Source organism: Penaeus monodon, chromosome 20 (genome assembly GCF_015228065.2).
Source record: "Penaeus monodon isolate SGIC_2016 chromosome 20, NSTDA_Pmon_1, whole genome shotgun sequence".
NCBI classification, from domain to species: domain Eukaryota; kingdom Metazoa; phylum Arthropoda; class Malacostraca; order Decapoda; family Penaeidae; genus Penaeus; species Penaeus monodon.
This window is the reverse complement of record NC_051405.1, coordinates 12,033,179-12,034,335: the sequence shown is the minus strand read 5'-3', so window position 1 is coordinate 12,034,335 and position 1,157 is coordinate 12,033,179. Positions and strand designations below refer to the sequence as shown.

The 1,157-nt window shown below is 34.2% G+C and overlaps 1 protein-coding gene across 1 annotated transcript in view; it reads right to left on the bottom strand.

Annotated features, from left to right (window-relative positions):
• The window catches only part of LOC119585911 (DNA mismatch repair protein Msh6-like), a 15,655-nt gene that overhangs the window by 10,717 nt on the left and 3,781 nt on the right, over positions 1-1,157 (bottom strand). Inside the window, exons 3-5 of the mRNA XM_037934633.1 lie at positions 909-1,093; positions 329-481; positions 90-189 (exon numbers count right to left, since the gene is read on the bottom strand). Coding sequence (XP_037790561.1) covers positions 90-189; positions 329-481; positions 909-1,093 — 438 coding nt within the window. The remainder of the gene's footprint in view (positions 1-89; positions 190-328; positions 482-908; positions 1,094-1,157) is intronic.

The following is a 1,157-nucleotide window of genomic DNA, read 5'->3' as shown; positions in this document are numbered from 1 at the left end:
GGATCTTTCATCATAATGCACTGAAACTGTAGTCAATGATCTATTCATTACCATGAGTTTAATAACCTGTAAAATAAACCCTATTTACCTTTACAGGAGAATCAATCTCAGACTCACTCTCAGGTTCTGATACATCATTTTCATCCACACCAGAGCTGGCTGAACCATCTTCGCTTTCATCATCATTTTCTGATGAAAAATATAAATCTAAGTAAAAATTTTATTGATGCTAATACTTGCAAAAAGTAACTCAGAGTTCATCTGATAGGCTTTAAACATTAAAACATAAAACTTCTTTGTATAAAACACTGCAATGACTCAAACTCACCTGGCTTATAATCATCTCCAGATTCACTATCAGAATGTAAAATAATTCTCCTTCTTTTCTTTTTTGGTTCTCCATCTGATTCCTTGCTCTTCGTTTTGCTTCCTTTCCTCCCACTAATATTGGCATCAACATTCTCCTTGCTCTTGTCACTATCTGTTCCAAACACATTCCTTAGGATGCATCTATTCACCTTACAGGATTTTCAAAATAGCATTTTTTATGCTTCTGCCACAAGCAAATCTTAGCAGCAGCTTGTAGAAAGAATCTATTTCAATATTTTGCAAAAATGTTGTAATAGGCTTTTGCATTACCCAAGGATAACATATTATTCCATATAGCCAATATTCAAACATATGACAGAACTACATTCCATGCAAATAAAAATTTGAATTTCATCATAAAAAATGTCAAACCAAAAAATAAATAGCATTTTAAGAATCTGATAAATTCATAAGACAGTACAGCCAAACACATTTACAGTATATCCAATTATTTTCTAAAAATGAGAGAACTCAAGTTATGAAAAATATAAATTTGGCACACTAAAGACATAAACAAATCAATACAACCAACAACCGACCATCCTCATCTGTTTCCATTGCCTCATCCTCCTCATCAGATGGTACCATTTCCACAATAAGAAGATTGCGGTCCTCCACAGGGAGTTCCTTGGCTCCATCTGCTTCCCCCATGGCTCTGATCCACTTGGGATCCTTGTAGGTAGGAATACCATTCTCTCCAGGTGGACAGTAGGGTTTCAGAAACCTGAAGGAATTGGAAGGTTAATTAAATGTCTAAAATATAACTACTGATTAAAATTTTTGTATGG